Source organism: Vulpes vulpes, chromosome 5 (assembly GCF_048418805.1).
Source record: "Vulpes vulpes isolate BD-2025 chromosome 5, VulVul3, whole genome shotgun sequence".
Lineage (NCBI taxonomy): Eukaryota > Metazoa > Chordata > Mammalia > Carnivora > Canidae > Vulpes > Vulpes vulpes.
This window is the reverse complement of record NC_132784.1, coordinates 102,436,224-102,461,185: the sequence shown is the minus strand read 5'-3', so window position 1 is coordinate 102,461,185 and position 24,962 is coordinate 102,436,224. Positions and strand designations below refer to the sequence as shown.

Below are 24,962 nucleotides of genomic sequence, written 5' to 3'. Positions count from 1 at the left end.
TAGAGACAACCAGGACACATACACATATTTTCCAGATATTATATGACATCTTAGGGAAGCATATTTTTTTCACTTATTTTTGTAAAGGAAATACTGGTTTCTAGGTGTTATGGGCTCCATCATTTAGTTTCCTTGCAACCTTGGGCAAGTTTTACAATGTCTCTGAAGTTCAGGTTTCTCATCTGTGAAAGGGCTATTAAGTGCCTACCTTGCATTGCTGTTGTGTGAAGTCGGTGAGGCAGCATGGTAAACATTTAGTGGTCACTGTCTGTGTGCTGGTTATTATTGCTCAAGCTACAGACAGCAGCAAGCTTAGTTTATTCCTAAACATTCCTTTCCCCCTTTTTCCAGCTCTGAACCTCAGGTCAGGACTTGCATGTTCATATTAAATAGAGTGAAGGACATATGTTCAACTAATGGGTAAAAAAAAAAAATCATAGAAAATGAAGAAGCAAATACTTTCTGGAACATAAATGGTTTACTCAGGATAAGAATAAAGATATTCCTGCCATTTCAGAATCCAAACACTCAAAATTATTTAAACTCTGAAGGCAATAACGAGTCTTTCTAATTTATCAAGGTGATGCTATTTTGAACTGTTCTAGCCCTTTATCATGTTCTAATTAACAATGCCATTGCATTCAACACACTTTTCTCACTAAAGATGGTGAGTTATTTGGGTTAAATGCATAGTACCAAAACACTGGTGTGTGTCCATTCATATTTATCTCTTAGTCCATTAAAAAAACAATCAACAACAATTCTTCTACTGAGAAATCATTTCAATTAATATTGCTTAGGAATAAAATATATTGGTTAGGAATAAAAATGCTTTTTATTAACCCAGCTTTCGTAAAGGGTACTTAGCCACGATATGGCCTATCTATAGTCATTAGTTAGCTCATCAACTGCAGTGTATTAGATCAGATACTATTCATTTGAAGTCAAATAGGTATTACGCTTTTTAAAAAATGTATGCTGCATTAACTGGGATGATTCAACATTGACGATTCTCTCAATTTTCTTGTAAATGCAAAAACCAAGTGACAGTAGTGCTGAATTTCAGAAGAAAGTGTAAACCTCATTTCAATGATTTATGTTTTATTTAGCATAGTAATCTTTTTTCCTCTGTATTGAGGTATAATTGACAAATGAAATTATTATATATTTAGAGTACAATGTGATGATTTGACATATAAAATTGTGAAAGAATTTCCACCATTGAATTAGTTATTGCCAGCATCATCTCACATATCTATTTTTTGTCTTTTTGGTAAGAACACAAGTTCTACTCTTAGCACTTAGCAAATTTCTTTCTTTCTTTCTTTCTTTCTTTCTTTCTTTCTTTCTTTCTTTCTTTCTTTCTTTCTTCTTTTTACAATTTTTTTTTATTGGTGTTCAATTTGCCAACATATAGAATAACACCCAGTGCTCATCCCGTCAAGTGCCCACCTCGGTGCCTGACACCCAGTCACCCCCACCCACCGCCCACCTCCCCTTCCAACACCCCTAGTTCATTTCCCAGAGTTAGGAGTCTTTCATGTTCTGTCTCCCTTTCTGATATTTCCCACTCGTTTTTTCTCCTTTCCCCTTTATTCCCTTTCACTATTTTTTATATTCCCCAAATGAATGAGACCATATAATGTTTGTCCTTCTCCGATGGACATCTTTCACTCAGCAAATTTCAATTCTACAATACACCATTATCAACTATAGTCACCATGTTATACCTTAGATCCTCAGACCTTATTCATCTTATAACTGAAAGTCTGAACCCTTTTAACCAACTTCTCCCTATTTCCCCCATCCTTCAGCACCTAGCAACCACCATTCCACTCTGTTTCCATGGGTAAAATTTTTTGAAGATTTTACACATAAGTGATACCATAAAGTTATTGTCTTTGTCTGGCTATTTTGCTCAGCCTAATGCTCTCCAGTTTCACCCATGTTATTGCAAATGGCAGTGTTTTCTTCTTTTTAGGGCTTACTAATATTCTATTACATATATACTACATTTTCTTTATCCATTCAACCATTGATGGGCACTTGAGTTGTTTCCATACTTTGGCTATTGTGAATACTGTTTCAGTGAACATGGGAGTATAGATAGCTGTGAGATAATGATCTCATTTCCTTTGGATATATACTCAGAAGTAGGTTTTCTGGGCCATATAGTAGTTCTATTTTTATTTTTATTTTTATTTATTTATTTTTTTAGTAGTTCTATTTTTAATTTCTTGAGGAACCTCTATACTGTTTTCCATAGTAAACTGGCACTGGATATATGAATTTGAATTCCCACCAACAGTGTACAAACGTTTCCTTTTCTCTGCATCCTCACCAGTATTTGTGATCTCTTGTCTCTTTGATAATAGTCATCCTAACAGGTCAGAGGTGATATCTTACTATCGTTTTTGATTTGCATTTCCTTGATGATTAAGGATGTTAAGCACATTTTCATGTATCTGTTAGCCATTTGTCTGTCTTTTTTGGGGGGGGAAAATTATCTATTTATATATAGCCTTAGTCCATTTCTTAATTGGGTCATTTTTTTTTTTTTTTTTTGCTGTTGAATTGTATGAGTCTCTTGTATATTTTGGATGTTAGCCCCTTATTAGATAGATGGTTTGCAAATAGCTTCTCCTATTCCATAGTTGCCTTTCATTTTGTTTTGTTTTTTTTGTTTTTTTTTTAAATTTTTTTTAATTTTTATTTATTTATGATAGTCACAGAGAGAGAGAGAGAGAGGCAGAGACATAGGCAGAGGGAGAAGCAGGCTCCATGCACCGGGAGCCCGATGTGGGATTCGATCCCGGGTCTCCAGGATCGCGCCCTGGGCCAAAGGCAAGCGCCAAACCACTGCGCCACCCAGGGATCCCCTAGTTGCCTTTCATTTTGATGGTTTCCTACCCTGCACAGAATCTTTTTAGTTTGATGTGTCCCATTTGTCAATTTTTTATTTTGTTGCCTTTGCTTCTGTTGTTTAGTTGTTTAATGAATTTCTTATTTTATTGAGTTCTGCTATGTATTGGGCCTTTTTCTAAGAGATTAATATGTATCTCTTTTAATGCTTTTAACAACCTAACATAGTATGTCCTATTGTTTTGCCCATTATATGAATGAGAACAAGTCAATTTAAATATCATTTAGTTATCTTGCCTAGGTTATTTATCACAAAAGTGTTTGAGCCAGCCCACAATGGATCTGACACCAAATTCTATGGTCAAAATCACTGCTATTTTCTCACTATTTTTCTACCTAAACAGGGCAGAAAGCAAATGATTTTTTTCTAAGTTCTACTATGATCCAGTTCAGAAGCTAAAAAATAATTTTGCTATAAATATAGCAAATATGAATAAGGACAACATATTTCAAGAGCAGCCCATCCACTAACCCTGTAAGATTGTTTTATTTGTAGCTTAAAATTTCATGAGATATAATTCATTAGCCTTTGGGCATATTGAATCATCTATTCATTTTAACGAACATGAAAATATTTGCTGAGCCCCACTTGGGCAAGGCATAATGCTAGACACTCTGAGAGTTATAAAGAAGAATGAGACATTGTCCTTTCTGTCATGAACCCTACTATTAGGATAGAAAAGGCATAAAATGATAGCTATCATTTACAAACTTATGTAAAATTTCCATATAGTTAGTATGGATATGTGTTTAACAGAGTCTTGTCTCACTTCCAGACCCTCGAAGGGGCATAACCAAGATATGCCTACCTACACAATGAAGAATTTAGGCTGATTTGTTCAAAGCATTACATTAAGTGCAACCAGTGTTTTGAAGCAAATGCAGCTATCAAACCGAATTAATAGTTTTCCTCTTAGAATTGTTCCTGCTCCAGCTCCTAAAAAAAGATTTTAAAAAAGGATTATTTGATTGACTTGTCCCATTGTAAAGTATGCACCTGCTGTGAAATGAAGCCACAGAGAAAAAAAAAAGTTGAATAATTTAACTTTTTTATTTGTAAAGATAATCAGGGTTTTTCTGATTACATCTTAACTTCATAAATGTTAAATAACCTATCAGCATCTAGTTGTTGTAAATTATGAAAAGGAGCATTGCAAGGAATATTAACCAACGAAACCCTTGTTCTTTAGTGAACAAGAAAATGTGTTATGGCAGCTTGTCATTGTGGGACTGGTAACTTTGACACCAAATAACAAAACTGCCATTTGCACTTAGGGTAAATTGGTTCACTTGAGCTTCCACTGCTCCTCTTGCTCTGACATAAATTTATGAACTCGGGAACTAACCAAGTCGTGTGGCTTCCCAGCTGACTTTAACAAATATGCCCATTTCATTTCATTTAGTCATCAGAATACCAGGGGGCTAGGTTGTTTCAGACTCATTGCAGATGGTATAGGGTTCGCAGGAACACAGGAGGCTTTCGTGTCACAGTCCTGTAAATTATGACAGTGGAGGGGCCCTCTTTCCTAAATACATGTCAGTGTTTGACATGCTCACAGCTTCAAGGAGCATTTTCTGTTTCAACACTTCACAGGTATATGTAAAGGACATTTGTTTCCAATTAACCAAAACGTGAAAAATACATCTTCCAGGTTCGTACTTTTACTAGCCATGTTTAAACATAAATCAATATTATGTCTATATTTAAAATGTCGTGGAAGCACAGTTTTGTTCCCTGACCCCCAGGGGCCCTGTCCTTCTAAGCTGGAAAGTTACTGGAAGCAGACTAGTAGGTACAGACTGGAGACATATAGTTAAGTGCAACCTCAGACCAATTGAAGGGAAGACTATTTCTAAGTTACTGCTAGAAATGAAAAAAAATATCTTCATAGGAATACAACTTGATCATATCCAAATATGCAAAGAAAACAAAACTAGATAAATTATTGTTACAAAGATATTTACTTAAATGAATATAACATTTATTTGTAAGTGGAATAGAAACTTTACTTAGGAGGTAGGTTCTAAGTGTTTGAGGGCATATAAAACAGAGTCATACTTGTGGGTTGTTTTTTTTTTCCATTTTGTTCCATTTCATTTTGTTTTGCTGAGATGTCTATCATTGATTCAGCACTTTCTATGTCACAGGAGTATGCTAAAATGTTTTACATGCATTTTCTAATTTAATCCTTATAGCTCTTTATGAGGTGGCTATTAGTATCATCATTTTACAGATGAAGAGACCGGTGTTCGTAGAGGCTAGGTAATTTACCAGAAACAAATAAGGGCAGAGAAGGGACTTGATCTTCCTGATTCCATGCTGTGGTTTGTCTAGTTCAACAAGAATGATAGAATATTTTCCAAATGTGTGTTTGTCAAACTTTTCTATAAGATCTACCCTGGGAACAGAGATGACAGAGTAAACATGCAATCCCAGGAGGTCTAGAAACAGCCTAAAACGATCACCATAGGCTTGCAATTTCTTGAAGGCCTTGCTTTTTATCTTAAAAATTCATACAAATTTGCCATTGTATTCCAATGTGTTTGTCTTCATCCAAATAATAATGTATTTTATAATTTATCATTAGGGTAATTTCTTTTTTTACTAATCTCCTTGGATAAAGAATGATATGCTGTTATATTTCAGGCTATTAGGTAGCTCTAGAGAAAGCTGACCCCAATAACAGGTTTAATGTCCAGGAAAATTTTTTGTCTTCATTTTGTTATAAATATGTAGGTACAAACAGCAACCTTTTTTTCCACCACCGCTTTACAGACTATGTCAGGGTAACAATCAGGAAAATGCCCAAAATAGGAGGTGAAATACTTTCCATCCAAGATACTCTGGATGGAAATTTCCATAAGCATATCTTCCTGCTGAGAGGTCAAACTACAAACTGAGAAAATCCCTGATCCACTCTTCCATCTCTTTTACTACCTCGAACAACAATCTCCAAAGAACATTTTTAGTGAGGGAAAAAAGGCCTGATTATACTGCTCTTTGTTTTATCTCTAACATAGTACATAGGTCTTCCTTACCCATTAATGGACTGAGAGTCTCAAATGGTCCCTATAATCAACTCTCTTCATCCAACTCTCAAACTTCATTTTAGTTATAGCTGCCTTGTTGGGAGCAGCAAACCATTCCCAGTTTTGTCTTACAGTTGAGAATTAGGCTTCAAAGAATATCTTCTCAATAGGCCCATTATGTGCATTCACTACGCCATTTAAGAGAAAAATAAATTTATTTACATTTTCTAGGCATTAATCTTTGTCATGACATCTTTTTTCTTCATGAAAAAAAAATAACATAAAAATGTCTATTTCCTGAGATTCAGCAGAAATGTGAGCCTAGTCAAATTTTCATCCCGTGTCTGCAGAAGATTTCCCATAATTAATCCATTTTAAAGCAATAGTGAGCAACTAAAATTACATGGTGTTTCAATTGCATCATGAATAGGACTTGTACTTGTTCAACACACTGATCATGTCAGCATAAACTTCTGCTGTCATATAATTAGTTCTAAGGTAACCACAGAGTTCAAATAACTGACTAGTGAATGTTCTGATCACTCAGTACCCATATAATTTTCCAGTCTGGGGCTTTTTAGGAAGAAAAACCCATACCAAATTTTTGTAAACAAGAAAAAGTGGGATTCTGCTGGTTTCCTTTGGTCAGGCAAGGAAGCCATGCACTTCCCAAATTTTAGGTTAAACTGGCTTTCCAGGAAAAGGTACCATGTCTGTCCTTGTCTTTGAAAATACTTTGACACAAATCCACACGCATGTAGAGTTATGTGTATTTCTGTATCGAAAACCTGTCTTTCAGAACTTCAAATAGTCACCTATAATTTTGTTCCATCAGTGGGAATTCTAATTTTTTCCATCCCTTTTTTTTCCCTCTAATCAGTGTCCAATACCTGTTCTGCCTGGCTACTCATATTGTCTCAAAATTATCCTCTCATTTTTTCCCATTATCCTAATCCTAGTCTCCATTACCCAGAAAAAGCATAAATACAGAGAGAGAAGTTTTGGTATTAAATGGGCCTGAGTTCAAGTCAGACTGAGCCAAGTAATCAATGTGCAATCTGGAACACGTTGCTTAGTTTTCTCATCTTAAAAAAAAAAAAAGTAAAAACATTTGCTTTACAATATTGTCCTGATATTTCATTCATTCACTCGAACAACCAACATTTGTTGAGCTGCAACTTTGTGCTAAAATGTATTTGCTGGAACTACACTGGGGAGGAGAACAGACTCCCTGGCTATATGAAGTTGACACTGTATTGTATTCAATAATGTATGCTGTCCTGCATGCAATTGGAATGCAATGAGATGGCTATTCTTGTTCGGGTAATTGCTGCAACCATGCAGAGTAAAGACAGCAGGGTCTACAGCAGGGTAAGAGTCTTACCCTAAGGGTTTATTGTAAGACCTCTGGCATAAGGAAACCCAAGAATAAGAACAGGATTGGGAGTGGAAAATATAGTGATTATGCTTTGGACCCATTGAGATTAAGGTCTCTGTGAAGTAGGCTCCAGAAAATAGAAGTCTGGAATGCAAGAGAGATATAAAGCAGGAGATAGGAATCTAGTAATCAACGGTAGAGGAGCAATAATTTAAACCATTAGGACAAATGCAACAGATAATTTAACTAGTATGCTCTAATTTAAAATAAAAATTCTCAGTCTGGGCTCAGCACAATCTAGCATCTTTCCAAAGGAAACAATTGATCAGTCCTTCTGACTATGATCAATACATCCTTCAGAGACTCATTTTCATCCATCCTACACAAAACCCCGAGCATCTCTGGTTTGTACTGGCTCTTCTACCCCTTATACAATTGGGGCTATATCTGCAAAAAGCAAACGTTCATTTCATTTTTTAGATCTCATTTCTCAAGGGGTATTGAGTCCTGTGCTGTAGATTTCATTGTTTCTGTAGCAAAGATAACCTTATTTAAGTACTACAAAGGTAAGTAATTAAACCCACAAATGTTATAAGCTATCAGATCAATGAGAAAATCTCATGAGAAATTCCATTATCTTCTTCATTCAAGGCTCATATACTCTCCTTGAAAAAAATATACATGTTGTTCATGACCAAATAAAACTTACAGGCATTTAATTATGTGAATAGATTGTGAAGAGGGTAAACTGACAAGACCTTCTTTCTGTAGGAAGCATTGTGAAAAATGACAGTTTTGAACCCAAATTTCATATGTATTTAGGTCCATAAGTCTCCCTGACAGAGTGGACTGTCCTAACTCAATAATTAATGCACTGGGAATTCTCTAGGTAGACTATGATTTGGATACTTTATGGGCTATTATGTCAAGGATCTGTGTCAGGCTGGATGCATACACAATGCCTACAGAAAAATTATTGTCACAAGCAAAACTGGTGAGGGCTTTTTTTTATGTACTTTAAGAGTAAGTAAGCCTAGCAAAAATATATGACACCATTTCTAATTGCCTTGTATTTTTTAAGAAGTGAAATGTGCCTTCATTTTTATTTGCCCATAGAGTATACCTTTGAATCGGACTATTATATGTACTCTATTTGTTTTTAAAAATGGGTGATACACATTTTTTACTTTTGGAATATACATTCATGCAGTCGTTAATTTCCATATTGTTAATAATATACCTTTAAGTTATAAAATGTTAAAGATAATTGTTTTAAAAGAAAAAAAAATTGTTGACCATTCTGTATAAAATACATATGTTTTTTCTCTCTCTTTAAAGGGATCCTCATCCCCAAAATGCCTGTGGAGTACAATGTCTTACTCAATGCTGGAAGTGTAGCGCCTCTGACCTCCTCTGTTGGTCATCATCAATCCATCCTTCTGGAAAATTTGGCTCCATTCACACAATATGAGATAAGGATACAAGCATGTCAAAATGGTGAAAGTCTTTCAGACACTTGTCCCGGGCTTTTATTAAAAAAAAAAAAAAGAAAGAAAGAAAATATTTTATGAAAAAATTCATCAAAAAGGAATAGATTTGCGATTCAAATACAAAGACTAACATTTCACTTCTTATTTGTACTGGACTGTTTACCCAGAAAAATCAGACCCTGGCATTGAGTGAAGCATTATGCATTTCTGCACATTCAATCATGAATATTTAAATATATTAAAATGGTGGTTTTGCAAAGTCTTGCTTTATAAGGCCCTTTAAAAGAAAAACACCTAGATCACATGAAGGAATCATTGGTAATATAAAACAAAATAGGTATTATGAAAATTTCACAAATAGGTACTCACTTTTGTTTATTTAAGTTTTCTTTGGGGGTGAGAGGAGGCATTATTTAGAAGGTGAGTTACACTCGAATGAATCTTATGTATTTCACTGTGCTTCCCGGGACTCTATCTCATATATGCAGACTATCGCCCTGAGTTTCATGGCATAGGCTAGTGGTCTATGAAATCATCATCCATCCATGTGGTCTTAAGGAGCCTCCCCTCAGTCCCTTCATCCCTCCAAATGTTACATCATATATTAGTAAGAGAAGAAAAGATGGAACTCATATTGGTGTATAAAACATGTTGCTCCACCTGAAATTAAAGAAATGTCCCAATCTCATACTCGAGTGGTAGGAATTCCTACTTTACTTGTGCTTAGCAACTTCTGTCTAGAAATGAGAATCAGTACCCAAGGAGTTGATTAGAATGATGGGTCTGTGATCTTGCTTTGCCTCACCTCCAAAATTGTGAGTCAGTTTGCCGACTTCTCTTCTACAAACCAAACCAAGGCATTTTGTTTTGAAGGATACTGCTCTATCAGATCCAGTCTTCTGCTAATCAACATACAAACAGTTTTAATCCAGTGTTTTCTTTATTTTAATACAAAATCAACTGTTGCATCTCTATGTCTCTAAAACTATGCTATGGAGATACCATATTCTTCAAATTAATTGATCCTACATTTTGGAAGAGGGTCATTATTTTAAAATATTGGGAAAAATATTATTAAGAATATACGAGATGTGCAGGTCACACACACACTTATAATATTCAAGTACATTATCACTTTCTGGCTAGAATGACTGTAATAAACTAGAGAAACCACAGTTCAGACCAGCATAAGCATTCTTGTCTATGCCTCTATAAATTTGTGGTTACTTAATGCATTTTCCAGAAGTGATTCCCTATTTAAATACACATAAAATACATATATATAACATAAAATATATATACATATAAATATATTCAAATTATATAGAGATTTATAGTACTAGTCTAAAATAAGTGTATAAGAGTCATATACAAAAGTTCAGCTAAAATGATTTCCATGATCTCCTTACCCTTCTATATGCATATGTAACTCTTTTTCCTGCTTGACAAATTACTAAAGGACTCGATTTTTTTTTTCCAAGGAAGTTGTGGAGTTAGCAGTAGAACGTTTGTCAAAACGTCTGAAGCAGCCCCAGTGGATCTCAATTCCCCGGTTCTTAAGGCCCTGGGGTCAGCTTGCATAGAGGTTAAATGGATGCCACCTAAAAAGCCAAATGGAGTCATCACCAGCTACTTTCTTCACAGGTAACACTGACTATTACTGTTATTTTAAATTATTTTAATATATGTGCTATTCCAGGACTAAAAAAATCAAATACATATTATATTTCTGTAAGGGAATAAATGGGAATTCATGCTTTTTGGAGCATCTACGAGGGTCTAAGATTGGTACTGGAAGCTTCTACATGTGATCCAGGGAGGAAAAAATCCCTACCATGTAACATTTTTGTCTGAGCCCTGCTTGAAAAGTGAGACCTCACAATGCACAATGCCATACCTCTGATTAAGTTGTAGAGTAGTCTTCTAGAGACTCACTGACCAGGAAAGCATAGCTATTCCAGAGGAGGAACGAGGTCTGGAATGAGAATTCTAATTCTAATATTTCCCATCACATCCCACATTCCCATGCACATCATTATGTGCAGCGTGGGAATATTTTTTATCCTCAAAAAACAGGGTGCTTTCCATCTGCAGAAAGAATGGCTCTCCTCTGCACTTTCCCTTCTGCTGGAAGGAGTTTCCACTCAGCTGGCTGAATGGCACTGGGAATACGACAAAAGAAAGACAATGTCTTTTCACCATCATGTGCTGAATTTGTGAAGTGTATCCCCTTAAAATGAAGAAAAGAAGGAAAGAGAGAGTGGAGGGAAAGAAGAGGGTGAGAGAGTGAGCAGGGAGAGACAGAGAGACAGGGGGACCATGGGCATTTGGGGATGAAGGTATTGGGCTCCCTGATCCAGTCTTCACCTGATCCACATGGACAAAGTTTTAACATCTTCTTTAAATAAATAATGAATAACTAGGAGAGGAAACAGAGGAAGAAGAGAGAACGGGAAGGGGAGAAAGAAGAACCCTGGGGAAGGGGGAGAAAGGGGAAGACAGAGAAGGGAAGGCAAAAAAGTAAAACAGAGCATCAAGGAGGCAAAGCACCTGTTGGCTGAGAGCATGCTGTCTGTCCTAGTCCCTCCAGCTGCTATAACAAAGATGGCATAGACCAGGTGGCTCATAAACAACACACATTATTTCTCTGGAGGTTGGGAAAATACAAAATGAAGGTGCTGACAGATTCCATGTTTGGTGAGGGCTCCCTTCCTGGTTCACAGACAGCTGTCATTTCACCATGTCCTCACTGGAAGAAGCAACCAGGGACCTCCGAGGGTCTCTTTTAGGAGGGCACTGGTCCCATCATGAAGGCTCCATGCTCCCATCCCAGTCACCTCCCAGATGACTCATCTCCCAATCCCATCACCTTGGGGGTTTATAATTCGCCATACAAATTGGGGATGGAGGAGGCACAGACCTCCCGGCCATAAATGTCTAAGACAGGAAAGACACTAGGGAAGATGACCCCAGATTTAAGGGATTTGCAGATTGAAAACCCCATTCCAAAAGGAATATATTTACATTAAGCAAACAGAGAACAACACATTCTTGCTCAGACTCTCAACCCTATTGGTACATGGTTTGTTAGTCTCTTCAGCCGCCTCACACCTTCACTTGCTTGGTCCTGTGCCCTAAATATGTCTAGAAACTTAGTTCAGGATCCTCCTGCAACTTCAGGTATTGAAACCCCTTGATTCAGGTCAATCTTCAGTGACAATTAAGGGTGTGTAGGAAAATTATGAAAGGAGAAAGTATTATTGTATTTCTGGTTATGTAAATGACATGGCCAAAAAGGAGCCAGCCCAATTCTTTCTCAGCAAACATTAATTTGAAGAATAATATTTCTGATTCAAATACACACGAACACGTAAAAAATGGCTAATGCGAATTTACATTTTACGCTAGCACATTAGTGCAAGCTCTAAAATGCCCATCCTCTTGGAATAGTTTTCTTTCATCTACTTAATGCTAATTGTATGAGAAAAGCACATCAAATTCCTATTCTGAATAAAGGGAAATAAAGTATCTGTTATAGAGCAGGACGTGGCTTCAGTCTGTTGGTTTTGTAAATAAAGCTCATGATTACAGTGACTATTCCATGGCAGCTATAGAGAGGGAAAACAGGAAATATAATGCAGAAAGCCCGCTTCAATGAAAAATACTGTAAATTGAATTTGACAGCATTTGATGGCATTTGATTATTCTAGTCACAGCCAAACAATGATATAAAGAGTAATATGAAACAGAATGTGTTACTGCCTAGCAGACTCAAAAGCAATAAACCTTCCTCCAATGTGACACAATCACTTCACAATCATAATTGTAGCCTGTTTGATACCTCTGAGTACAGCAGAAGGGCACTGACTGACATAGATACATTTTGTTTTTTATTTAAAGTGAAATGAAAATGGCGCACTGGGGCTCCAGATACAATCGTTATATTCACCTACATAGGCATGAATCACTTGGCGGTTATTTCAGCTGAAGTTTAAATGTGCTTAGACAACAACAATATCAAATTTTTCTTAGATAGCTGCAAAAAAAAATCAGAAATTTGTAAGGACAGAAATAGAATGTAGACACATAGTTCTTTTTCATTCTGGGACTACATGGAGCCCCTTGTATAGTTATGGCCACGAGCCTGCAGTATTTCTGGGGAGGTTATGGCATGTAATTCCTGCTTCATCATTTGCCTCCTCTTTCTTGTATCGCCACCAAAGGAAATACACTTAGCTCAAACCAAAGACGGGGTTTGGCCTAGGCAGATAGTTTCATTAAATTGCAGGAAGCCAACTTGCCAATGCCATTTTGAAAATACCTGTCACTCTGCTCCCTCTAACCCCCTAAATCACTTCTCTTCAGTAATTTCCTTCCATTGTTTAAAGACTGCCCCTAGATACCATCCTCTAGAAAAGCGTCTGCGCAGATAAAGGGGTGTTGATGACTTTACAAAACAAAACACAATAATCTAGGAAGGATATGATTATTAATGCAATTGCTTCTGTTCTGTTTACCTGTTACTTTGTTATTTGATCTAGGCTACTTTGATCACTAAGGTGAGGAGCTACAAAAGACGTTTCTGACAATAGGGACAACATTGATGCTAGTGTTGTGCAACCTGTTTATCCATGGAGTATAGACAAGGCCATCTTGGGCATTAACTTTCTCCTCATAGCACATCTGGATATTATAATAACAATTTTTCAGTATTCTCCATCTTATATCTGTAACTTTGTAAATGGAGAGATCCCTCTGCAAAATCCGACTTCTAACCACAAAATTCACCAAATATTTTTTTTCTTAGGACCTTACAAAACACTTAATGAAATGAACTCCCACCATTTTAATAGAGACAAAATAAATACAAAGACTGATTGATGTGCCGTAAGAAAAGTATATATACAAACACCTTCTAAACACCTTAAAAGTAGAAAAGAATAATGAACTCTGAGTATTTAAAGAGTAAGATTTTGAAGGGTAAAATCTGAGATGGTTTGGATGGTTGGTTGAAATGGGAGAATATTCCAAGCAGGGAACCACAAGTAATAATCTTCTAGAATGGAAAATCAAGCCGATTGAGTAAAGTAAGAAAAGAGGGCATTGACTCAAAAGTGAAGGAATTTTTAAACAATCAATTCCTGTTGTGTGGAAAGATAGATATGGAGATAGGCAGATAGGTGATCAATAGATGATAGTTCAATAGATTAGATAGATAATAGATGATAGATAGATAGATAAATAGATAGATAGATAGATAGATAGATGATATGTTCATATCTACTGTGAGATCTGAGTCCTATTACCAAAGACCTTTATTATAACAGGAAATAAAAGTCAAACTAAGCAGATAAACCAAAAAAGAGAAGTATAATATGAAAAATATTAATATTTACCAGAAGGTTTACAGGAAAGAAGGACTCTTTTTTGTCTGGAATATTTATGGAAGAGACTTCATTTATTCATGGATGAAGCTGATACCTTTGGGGCTTGGCTTTACAATATAAAAATTTAGTGACTATTTTTAGAAATACTTTTGATGGAAAAAAGTTTAAAGGGACAGAATATTACAAAGGTTATATATCCTTTCTTTATGACTTATCCAAGGCATATAAAATTTCCATCAATAAAAGTAACTACTGTTAATTTTAATATATATAATATTTCTGCTTTTTTATAGTTTCCCTTACATAAAAGGAATCATATTGTTCATGCTGTTCTCCAATTTTCCTTGGGCATTTGAATGTACACACACACACACACACACACACATACCTCATTTATTTTAATGACTCAACTAATATTATATTATATTTATTATATTATATTATATTATATTATATGGATGTATGTCAATATTATTTAACTAGTCCCCTACAGATGGCAAAATAAGTGATTTCCAAGTTTTCATTACAACGGTAACTCTCAATTAAATAAAATCGTAAAAAAAAAAAAATACACCTCATACACCAAACATCATAGCTTAGCCTAGCCTATTTTAGAGGTGTTCAGAACACTTACATTAGGCCTACTGTTGGGCAAAATCATCGAACACAAATAATGTTCTGTGTTAGTTTTTATTTGATAATATTTTTATAAATTTTATAATTTTACAATACATTCTAGTTTATGCTTGTTCAATAAAAAGAAGTGTTGAACATCTCTTTATTGAACACTGTACTAAAAGCATAAGCCAAAATGGTTGTATGTGTACAGAAGGGTTGTAAGTGTGTCAGCTGTTTACCCTGTGCTCATGTGGCTGCCACTTGCTGCCACTGCTCCGAATTCTAAGAGTATTATACACAATACTGCTATCCTGAGAAAAGATCAGAATTCAGAATTTTGAAGTACAATGTCCACTGAATACATATCACTTCCACATCACGATAATATCAAAAAATTATAAGTTGAGCCATCATAACTTGGGGACTGCCTGTACTTGTGTTTTTGCTCATCCATATTTTCTAATTATTTTTCACAATGAAAGTATAATGAGGTGTGATAAAGACAAAATAGTAAATTCAGGTAGTCCAGCTGCAAATCAATCCTCGCCCTGTTTATGATTTTCCTATTCCTCTCTTTATGTGAACATCATCATCACTCTCTGTAGCAAGTTCTGCTTGGGAAAGAGAAATCACAACAGTTATTTTTAACTGAAAGAATTTAACATACGTAATTGTTAACTAGTTGTAAATTTGTTAACTAGGTAACTGGAAGGATAAAAAGTGAACTCTAAGACATCATGCAGGTGGCAACTGCTGGAAACAGCTACTGCCCTTGGAACTGAGGCAGCTAGAATTCTTAAAACTCAGTAACTAGAGGGGAGCACACCCGCCACCCACCTAGGCTGGGACCCAGACACCTGAGGAGGAGGCAGCTTCCAGCTGATGCAGGTGCCCGGGGAGAAGGCACGAGATAAAGCTAGTTTTTCGAAGTCTTGTTAAAATTTCATACTCAAACTTCTCGTAAGGAGGGAGGATTTGTTACTTTCAGGGTGAAAACTCCTGGCTGGAGAGATGCTTACATAAACAGCAAGCAAAAAGGAAGCAAAGAGTAAGACTCCAGGTCCTTTTTCCTTTCAGCTTTCTGAGCTCCCTCTGGCGCCCCCTATTGGCAGCTCAACCTGGACTCAGCCTGTAAAGCAGAAATGCCACTGCAGAGACCCAGCTCCACGACCATAAAGCCAGATCCAGAGGGAAAGCGTTATTGCTTAGAGACAACAACTTAATAATGGGCACATTTTTCTTGTTAACCAGGTTTCAGAGAATTTTGGTCTGTACTTGTCAACCAGTCTGTCATCCCGTCATTGCTTACACAGTATTTATTGTTGATTATAGTGTGTCATGCTTCCCTAGGGGCTGAGAATATATAGGTAAGTAAGAGAGAGTCTTCACCTTCAAGGGGCTTGTGGTATGGTATAGGAGATAGAAAAGAAAGAAAATATATTACGATAGAGTGTGACAAGTGAATCAATAGGAAAAAAGCACATAGAAGACCGATCAAAGTCATGGAAGCATGAACCATCATGGAACAGAAGGGCACTATAGGCAAGTATTTGATTATGACTGGAATGTAAAATGGAATAGATATCGGGAACGTGACGCTGGAGTGGTAAGCATAGGCTAGTTGCACGGCAAATCACTACCATTTTAAATGGGATTAAGTCTTAACATTTTTGGATTATCTTTGACATCTCCTCCGCCAACATCACAGTATCTACTCATTCCACGAAGCTGGGTGGTTCAACCTGCACATGGTATTTTGTGAATCACCTGTGTTTGCATTTCCTCTACCACCAACTGTAGTTCAGGATGCATCTTTATTCTTACGTAGTCTGTTGAGATAACCTCTTGACTGTGTGACTGACTACCTGTTGTCATTCCCATTCCAGGCAGCCTTTATATGACGGCTGGATTTGTCTTCCTAAATGCAGCTTTGGGTGCCATTTCTATGATAACTTTGTATCATGTGTTACATTTAACCCAGTGACTTTCACATGCATAATTTGATATAATTTTTACAAAAATGCTGGGACATTATACCCTATAAGGTTATTAACTCCAATTTACAAAGTGAAATGGAAACTTGAGAACACAGATGAGTTTTGTCCAAGGTCATCTAATCAGGTGGTTGTAGGCCTAGACCTACAACCTATCTCCTTGGACTACAGGTATTTTGGGTTTTATATTTAAATTAGTATCCTTATTATTCTTCATAAGGTGAAGGTGGCAGTTTCATAATCTGAAATTGCTAGGGGAAATGAACTGAGTTATTGGATTTTGCTCTGATTGTTTCTGAAGACAAGTGCCGAGAATTGTTGCAGGGAATAAAGGGGTAGGGAGATTTTTTAAGGTTATACTACAGTAAGAAAACATGAATATGAATCTCTTTTTATGGTTCCTAGGTTTAATACTTATCTTTGTTTTCTTCTTAGTGTTAAGCAACATTAAATTAACTCTAGTTGGAAAGGGGCATTATCAAAGGATCTCCCAGATGAGTTTAAGCATAGAATAATCATTTGGCTATTCAGAGAGAACTGACAATGTGGTTTCCCCAAACACAGACTGTTCAGGAGGCAGCACTTCCAGTTAAATGAACAGTTGAAGCCTAAATCTTAAATAAATTAGGAATAAGTGTGATCTACTTAAACTCTTCAGTTCAAAGTTTATTCAGACCTAAAGATATTCTATTTTTAACATCATAGATGGAGCATTCATCTCAACATAATATTAATTTATTGAGTATTCAGTGGTGGCAATAAATACTTAACCAGCCTGCATCCTTTAATTGTTTTGGTAGAGAATCTTTGAAGCTGACATAGTATTGCACAGATTTTTAAAATGCATGCTTTCAGGCAATTTTTAAAAGAATGTCACAACCACGGCTACCCCTCAATGTAGGAATTCAGGAGAGTTTAATAAAAATTAATTGAATTGTCATAGAAAGGTTGAAGCCAGACAAAACAGACAATTTTATTTCCCCATAGAAGTTTTTGTTTGTTTGCTGTATTATGTTCCTTGCAAATACCTTTTAAAAACTCACTGAGAGGAGTCCTTGGCTGTGAGCCCTGTGGTCCTCATTAGAATGGATCCCTCCCAATGACACACCTGGTACCTCGTATCTGCAGCAAGCACAAAGGCCAAACCCTGCAAACCTACACTGAGTGCAGAATCTGGCCCACGCATGGTAGCAAGGAATAATGAGGTGGGTTGCCGAAACGTAATTGCAGGTCACTGAGAGGTATCTATGAAGCCTCTATAGTCTCCAGCAGGAGGTTTGTCATTGCTCATGCTTAGGTCATTGTGATTTATCAACTTGAGGATCATCAAATTCCCAAAGCCAAAGATTTTAAATATCCTGCCTTTTTTGTGAGAGGTACTGTCATTTACTTTGCCTTAATAACCCTTTCCATTTTGATGGTTAATCTCATATGGCAGCATGTGACTATCCTGGCATCTGAAGAGTATGTTCATTAAATACTCCTAACGGCCTGGAAAATACCGCTTTATCCATCAGTGTCTATCAAGCACAGAGGAGAAGCTAAATAGGAGAGGGTCATCTCTTGGGTACATTCTTCCCCAACATAGAATACTACTCTAGTATATAAAAAGAGTTCATAGAAATGAGGCAAAAATGCAGAAAAGCCATGGAATTACATGTCTTTTGGCCATTTGTTCAAATAGTTACTGAATTTACTGGCCTCAGATGCTGGGAATATAGAAATAGACCAACCACAATTCCTCAGGAACCCCTTCTGGTTAGGTCTTCATCTTATCAGATTTTTTTAAATTTTTTTAAATTTTTTATTTTTTGCATCATGGTTTTATATCCAGATGAGCAAATAACTGTTCCAAGTGAAATAGCAGGTATTTGGGGCCGTACTAACAACTGACAATTCTATCTCTCTTGCTCAAATGCTTAATGCTCTATATGTTGAGTACCAAAAGAGCATGTGTGGGCCTTAGTTTTTATATCAGTCAAATCTACAGATGAGACTAAACAATCCTTTTCTCAGGTACTTGAAAGAATTTTTTTAGCATACTCTGCATTTTACTAGGTCTTGGAGAAGACATCTAAAAGGAATTTGACTTTTGCTTTTTAAAGATGTCTAGAGCAAATTCATATTATATAATTTATCAGGGTTTTTTTCTTTAATTCGCATTTAGCTCTATCTTCTCCATTCAGCCATTCTCTTCCTTTAGAGAAGGAATGTGTACCTCTGCTCCTAGTATAATGCGAAGTGCTTATTAAGTGCTCGATAAAGGTATATTGATGAATACAAGAAAGAATGGCCCTTACTTGGAAGGGTTATAGCTTAATTAAAGAAGAGAAAATTCAGAGGATGAGAAAATGCATGACTTGCAGGATGTGAATTTAAAACATTTTTTAAATATCCTGGAAGCAGAGGCAAAATGACATTGTGTAAGGTAAAAGAGAATAAGAACCATGGGAGGGATCCCTGGGTGGCGCAGCGGTTTGGCGCCTGCCTTTGGCCCAGGGCGCGATCCTGGAGACCCGGGATCGAATCCCACATCAGGCTCCCGGTGCATGGAGCCTGCTTCTCCCTCTGCCTGTGTCTCTGCCTCTCTCTATCTCTCTGTGACTATCATAAATAAATAAAAATAAATAAATAAAAAAAAAAGAACCATGGGCTTCCCGTCATCATTCCTCATCCTTCAGTATGCTAGTCAGGGCTTTATCGCACAAAGATCTTGTGGTTCCAGGAGCAGTGAAAGGGTCAGCCTCAATGTGCAAACATTTTGCAAGACTCTGCATTAATTTGCTACTGTCCTGTTGACCAGTGAGAATCATATGGCCAAGTTCAGAGTGAATATGGGAGCACATTAGCAATAGACATGGATAGAGGGAGACAAACAAATTGGAATACTTACTACAATCCATCTACCCTAGAACAGTAAGAATTCCCAATAATATCAACTTCCAATAATTCTGTATAGTGTAATTTCCAGTTGTGCAAAAAATAAAATTGTGCAATGTAATGCATGTGCACATGTACACACTTGCATACATATTCATAAACATAGAAAGATCCAGAAATATTTTTAAATGTGGTAATAGTGCTCACATATGTGCTTCTGATTTTTTAAAGTTTTTAAATAATGTGTGTGTTTCCACATATTGCATGTGCAATTTTGTTAAGGAAAAACTTCTAAGGTATACAATAAAATGTAATTATGGGTGGTGTTGCACTGTCTAAATGTTTTTATTTCTACTGTGGTTTCCATGTCTTCTATGAAATATGAACATTCTTTAGGATTAGCCAAATATATATAAAACCAAATATATATTTATATATAAAATACATATATTATTATAAATATATATATAAAATGTATATTATATATTTAAAATAAATATATATAAATATATATACATATATAAAACCTACTCTTAAAAAAATGATACTGAGTCAGGATCTCTCATGTACTCTTCCCTCTGGTCTTATTATGACAACAGAAAGGGACAGCTGAATTGACAACAAATTTTCCCGAAAAGCAATTTCTTATGTGCAAACCTTCTTTTGAAGTGTGCAGCTGTCCCTGATTGCTTTCCTGGTTTCCTTTCAGACGTCCTGCTGGCATTGAAGAGGAGTCCCTTTTGTTTGTCTGGTCGGAAGGAGCCCTTGAATTCACAGATGCCTCAGATACTCTGATGCCGTTCACGCTCTATGAATACCGGGTGAGAGCCCACAACTCCAGAGGCTCAGTGGAGAGTCTGTGGTCATCAGCAAGGACCCTGGAAGCCCCACCTCAAGATTTGCCAGCACCTTGGGTGCAAGCCACCAGTGCTCATTCAGTTCTGCTGAACTGGACAAAGCCAGAATCTCCCAATGGCATTATCTCCCAGTACCACGTGGTCTACCGAGAGAGACCAGATGATTCAACAGTTAACATCTCTACTGTGCACGCTTTCACCGTGATGGTAAGAACTTAGAAAAAAATAATAGCAGATACCTATATTATCTGGTTAATATGTTGACATGGATTTTTTTTATCCAGCTTATCGTTATTCTTCAGTTACAGTTTAAATACATTAAAATATTTCACATGTGAAAAAGAGGAATGTACTCATGGGGAAGATGCTGAACTGAGTATAATAGACATTGGAGACTAGTTTGCAGGCCACAGTTAATTTGTATTACCTCAAGCAAGAAAGTGAATCTCTCTTTGCCTGATTTCTAAATCCATGAAATGGGGATACTAAATATGTCTCTGTATACCTCATGGGGATGAAGCACAGATAAAATTAGACAGATATAGATGCAGATTCAGATGTAGATACAGATACAGATATAGATACAGACTCAGATCAGATATAGATAGATGTGGTATTATTGGCTCTTTGAGAAAAAAGAAAGTTAAACTTCTAGATCTATCTGGATAATATGTAGATACCACATGCACTATAACTTAGTAGTGATTTTTCTGGGCTGATCAGCTCTGACCCATAACACAATTTAACTGAGTTCACTTAGTATCTTCTGAGAACTTTCTTTATACCTGGCATAGCCTGATGTTCTATGGGAGATATATGGAAACAGGGTGATTCTTCTGTTAGGGAGCTTTCTCTTTTATAATACTGCAAACATGAGAATACATTTCTATGTTGCCAATCTAGGCATGCCAATATACCTGAAGTTTATCCTACAGAGTATAGCATTTATCAAAATATCTAAATAATACTTAGCAAAAATACTTTAGTGAAAATCCAAAAGAATGATTGCAAATGAATAGTTAAGTAGAGCATTTTCTCCCTATCCTTATGTTCAATTTTTTTCACATGACTAAAAAATAAGCAGTCTGTGAATTAAGGAGATATTATTAAATAAACTTTTATTTTATTTAGAATTCGGAATTGGTATATTTTTATGTGACATTTACTTATCTTTAATTATCTTTCATATTACATCTTCCTAGAGCCTTCACTAAAAGCATTAGAAGCAGTGCTCTTAAGACCGGATCTTTTTTAGTTGATATGTGATCCGTGGAGAAATCTATGACTTCTCACCATATCCTTGGAATTCTTGTTCTAAACTTCACCTGAAAGCAAAATACTGAAAAATAAACTAAAAATGCTGAAAAACCTTTGACAAGAGCATTCTAAATGAGATACCTTAATTTAAATATATTTTTATTGAAGGCACAATACTGCAATAATTAAGCCTCTGATTTCACAGTATGACTTTCAGAGGCCTGAGCCTAAACATCCAACCTCCCAAAACAATTCTATTGGAATTCCCTTGTGGAATACCCTCCAAATCATCCCTTCATCTCACAATGAAAGATTTAAAGTATACAATGAACTCTGTCCTATATTTAATCCACCAGGTTCTGTTTTTATCACACTAAAAAAGTTCCCAAAAAAGAGGAAGACCTATGGCCCCAAGCTTTTCACATCACATAGCCCTTGGTACATGGGTCCTGGCAACATAGCTTCCACCTGCCAGCCCAGTGTTTCTGTGCTCTTCCATTTTCTGAAGAGTAAGCCTTGTGTAATGCTAAAGAGAATGATCAGGAAAGAGTAATATTTCTGCAACCTATTTTTTAATGTTTGAATCTGTGTGCATGTTCAAAGTACCCCCATCTCCAAATCTGGATCTTTGGCCCAGAGAATCCCAAGAAAAGATTTCATTAGAGTCATGAGGAAAGGCCCCATTTGAGGTTTTTACGCAATCAAGGACTTCTGTAGAGCAGTAGGGGCAGTGTTCAGACATGGTTAGTGGGCCAGATTTCCAAGGTGGTCCCCTGCCCTCGTGGTCTCCTGACTCTTTATGGGCTGCCAGCTTTGAAAGAAAGAATCAGAAAAAATAAACCATTGTCTTTGAGTTTCATACATTTCTACGTCCCAAGAGAATGTGTTCAAGCCTTTTTTTTTTAAAGAGCCTTTTTCTTTCTTCAATAAGAAAAGGGTACTACCATTTAATTCCAATTTCTCATCATCAGAGAAGGATGTTTCTTTTATCCTACCCAAATCCTTCCTCTTGTCACTTAAGTCCATCCCTTCCTGTTCAGAACAGCATGACTTCTCTAAACCAGAGCAATGAACCTTCAGGGTCGAGAACAGATTATTGACAATTCAATCCAATTTGGCAAATAGTCATTGAGCACTATATTCAGTATGCCAATACTCAATACCATGGTCAACTGTGTTGTTGAAGGCTACCATGAGACTGGGCCCCTGGGCAGAGCAGAGACTGAGGGGAAGTTGAGTAATCAAGTCTGAGGCACAGATTATTACCACGGAGCATTTCAGATTTCTGAGTTTCTGCTGCTCATGTTCTAATGATTCCCTTTTAAATCTCTCTCTCTCTCTCTCTTCCTCTCTGTCTTCCTGGCTCTACTTAGTATTTCTCTAACTCCTGTTTAGCTCATGCTAAACATCTTTACTGTCGCTTTCCATGTCTGTGTTTGCCCTAGGAAATGTTTCAAGTTTTGTTTCACTGACCACTTTGGCTAAAATTCTCCAGGGCAAAAGAACTACATTTTCAATTAATTGGTGAGGCGCAGAATCCATCCCTACAATTGAAAGATTACAATTTAATCCACAGACTTGCAAGAGGTATCACTAAATAGTCTCATTTAGTCTCCTGTTTATTGGGATCCTATCTCTGCATGAGGGGCCACCAATAAATTGCCTGCAGTGTAGTGCCATCCCTGGCTTGTCCCAACGTCCCCCCAGAGTTGTTTATAGACAGGTGGACGTTGCTGGGAGAGCCACATAAAACAGGTGCAATGGATGCATGAATCCTCTTGATGGTGGCAATGGATGGAGAAATGGCAATGGGGGCCCTCCATGGGGGTGGAGAGCATATGTGTTGGCAGGAGCAGCAGCAGCAGCAGTAGAGGCAGCAGGAGAGAAGAAATGGAAAGAGCGTGGGTTTTAATGTATCACCAGCTTCTCTCCCAACCTCATGAAAAGTTTCATCTCCCTTTGGGCCCAAGTAGGTTCTTCGAAGGGGAAGAGAGAGATATCTTGATTCCTAGGATCTCTTCAGACCAATACTCTCCACTCCTGAAAACAAGCTTTAAGTAGAAGTCCTTAAACTCCCTTCCCAATTAGCTCTGTGATGAATAGTGCAGTGTCAGGAGAGAAACTGTATTTAGCCTTGCTTGGCATGCAAGAGTTCCATGGTGGTATTTACAGGGAACGCTCCTGGCGAGGTTGGCGATACTGCTGCCACCATTCAGATTTGTTTGCTTTTCCTCACTGGCACCTGCCATCGCACTGGCAGAAATAACTTGGGATTTAAAGGCAAAGGTGGTTTACCTGTTAGTCTGTGCTCTCAGTATATCCCTGCTTACCCCGCAGGGTTATGAAACATCAAGCCCAGATCATACCTTTGCCCAGTACCCTGAAAGATAGATGGTACTTCACTCTCTGTGTAGAATCAAGCATACGGTGCTGAGGGGTAAGCAAATTAGATGGGTCACTAAAAGTTGGCTTCCAATATGGAAATAAAATCCAGACCTACAAACTCTAGTTTCTAGATTTTCATTGCCAAACTTCCTTGCCCAAAGTCAAGGAAGAAGTATTCAAAATTTTCTCTTGTGGTTGTCTCAAAGCTCTTTACCGTTAAGTAGATATGTGGGCGGGGGGAAGGAGATGCTTGTTTCATAATTGCCATATGATGGAGAGTTTGTGAGTAAATTGATTAATTGGCTCTTAATGCCATGTATTTTTGGCTTAGTATAATGTAAAATATTATTGCTTCTTACATATGATCTTAATTAATTGTAGCTCTTAAAATCTGATGTTTCTTAGCCTTTTCTCCCCTTATTTATAACACAATAGAAATGCTCTAGGAGATCTAGGTATCTAGAAGGACTCCTTTGGTGACTATCTTTCCAAAATGAAGAAAAATTTGGTAATAAAAACAATTACGGTACTTTTTATATCAGTTTTATGAGCTGAGATGTTCACCTTTTATAATGTAACTGTATTATTCATTCATTACATAAAATTATAAAGTAGGGGTGGGTAAATGTCACACAAAACAATGAGCACTTATTAGTGTGACCCATTTTGTTGTGTTGTAATGATGTCTTTGGTCTGGCATTAACTTTTCATTTACTAGCCTTGTGCTACCTTTATCCCATTTTTCTAATAATACAGTAACAATC

The 24,962-nt window shown here is 36.7% G+C and overlaps 1 protein-coding gene across 1 annotated transcript in view; it reads left to right on the top strand.

The window, feature by feature from the left end:
- Positions 1 to 24,962, top strand: part of USH2A (usherin) — a 684,230-nt gene that overhangs the window by 569,761 nt on the left and 89,507 nt on the right. Inside the window, exons 59-61 of the mRNA XM_025991680.2 lie at positions 8,669 to 8,827; positions 10,302 to 10,464; positions 20,409 to 20,763. Of these exons, the coding sequence (XP_025847465.2) occupies positions 8,669 to 8,827; positions 10,302 to 10,464; positions 20,409 to 20,763 (677 nt within the window). The remainder of the gene's footprint in view (positions 1 to 8,668; positions 8,828 to 10,301; positions 10,465 to 20,408; positions 20,764 to 24,962) is intronic.